Here is a 1,503-nt window from a genome sequence, read left to right as displayed (position 1 = left end):
GAATCCAAAATCTTTTTTTAGAGAGCAATTGCTCCAAACCACTACATGTGAGCCTTTGCAAACGTTAACAATATTAACAACGGTGCTTAAGATATGGATGAGCAGAAGTATTAATGTTTCATGAGAACTTGATAGGTCAGAAAGTTCAAAGCTACTTTTCTTCCCCCACTAACCAGGAAAGCTTCAATTTTGAATAACATCCCTCAAGTTGGTTAAAATATATGTTTTTTTATGAATCAGAATGCAGAGCAAAGAACAAGTATTCATAAGCTGATCATGAAAAAATTTCTACCTTTATTTACATTTACAAGATTGTAGAACAATAATGATTGACCTGAATCTTCTGTATAAAGAACTGAAAGAGAAACTGAATCAAAACCCAAAAAGAAAAAAGGAAAATAAATCTTAGAAGCAGAGTATTCGTCATCTAACTGTGGAAGCAACTGTGTGAGCCCACCATCTGAGATTGTCTTTCATGTCAATTTCATTGCCCAACGCAGGAAACCTCCAATTCATCAATGGCTTCTCTCTCTTTCTTTGATCCCTCACCTTCCAAGCTTCAGAAAGGTAAGGCCTTGGAATTGTAGACTCGTCAAAGACCTCATCTTGGCCGTCCTTCTTCCCCAATCTTTGCAGCCCAGGAATGATCGAAGCCAAGTTTGAATCTTCTTTGTCTTCCTCCGAGAAAACAAAACCAAGATCCATAAACCCTTTTAGCTCTTCAAATTCAAGGTCTGTCAAGCTCTTGCTCTCACCCTTCTTCTTCTTCCTCCTCCGTCTTGTAATCTTCTTTGGCGACTCTTCGACATGTCTCTGTATTGGGGTTTCAACTTCTGTGGCTTCCTTGCCAGAAAGAATGGTGGAGAGCTTTGGTCTGTGGAGGACTGAGTCTGGTGAGGGAGAGGAGCTGAAGTTGAAGCTTGTTTTGGAGCTCAATTCGTCGCTCATGGACCTGGTACGGATGAGGGTCGGGATGCGTAAAAGCTCTGGTTTTGATGGTGGTTCTTCAATTTCAAGAACTGGGTCTGCTTCAATCCTTGATGGGTTTGATGAATTTGGTTCCTTTTCGAAGATTCCGAGCTGAAACCAGTAAGAATCATAGAGCTCCATTACTTCGTCTGCTTCCATCAATGGCGTCGTGGCGGCTAAAGAAATCAAGAACAATTTTCGTTTGCGTTTGTGGTGCAAGTATTTGCCGTGGATGGCTTTATAGATACATACACCTTCCTAGATTTTTACACAAATGCCCTTGGTGTTTCCCAGATATTACCAAAAAAATTCAACATGTTGTTCCACGTTTTCCATTTTAGTCTTTATTTAATAATTTTGTTTGTTTGTTTTACTTTTAATTGCGCCGAGTAAGCAAGAAAAATCAAAAAGTGACAAGATATGAACGTGTGAGGGGGATTAGGTGGCTTTAAGAAAAGCCAAACCAAACCGAAGCATTAATGCGTGTGGCTAAGCTTTACATTGTGTGGAAGGAAGTTACTAGATGAACTCAGA

At 39.8% G+C, this 1,503-nt stretch overlaps 1 protein-coding gene across 1 annotated transcript; it reads right to left on the bottom strand.

The window, feature by feature from the left end:
- Window positions 1-271: 271 nt before the first annotated feature.
- On the bottom strand, window positions 272-1,200 carry LOC110756090 (uncharacterized). Its single transcript, XM_021957470.2, has one exon. It carries the CDS (start codon window positions 1,126-1,128, stop codon window positions 424-426), a length of 705 nt encoding a protein of 234 aa, XP_021813162.2. The 5' UTR covers window positions 1,129-1,200; the 3' UTR covers window positions 272-423.
- Between the last annotated feature and the right edge of the window lie 303 nt (window positions 1,201-1,503).

This window comes from Prunus avium, chromosome 4 (genome assembly GCF_965620075.1).
Source record: "Prunus avium chromosome 4, drPruAviu1.hap1.1, whole genome shotgun sequence".
NCBI classification, from domain to species: domain Eukaryota; kingdom Viridiplantae; phylum Streptophyta; class Magnoliopsida; order Rosales; family Rosaceae; genus Prunus; species Prunus avium.
The sequence above is the reverse complement of the archived record's forward strand: the minus strand, read 5'-3'. Positions and strand labels throughout refer to the sequence as shown.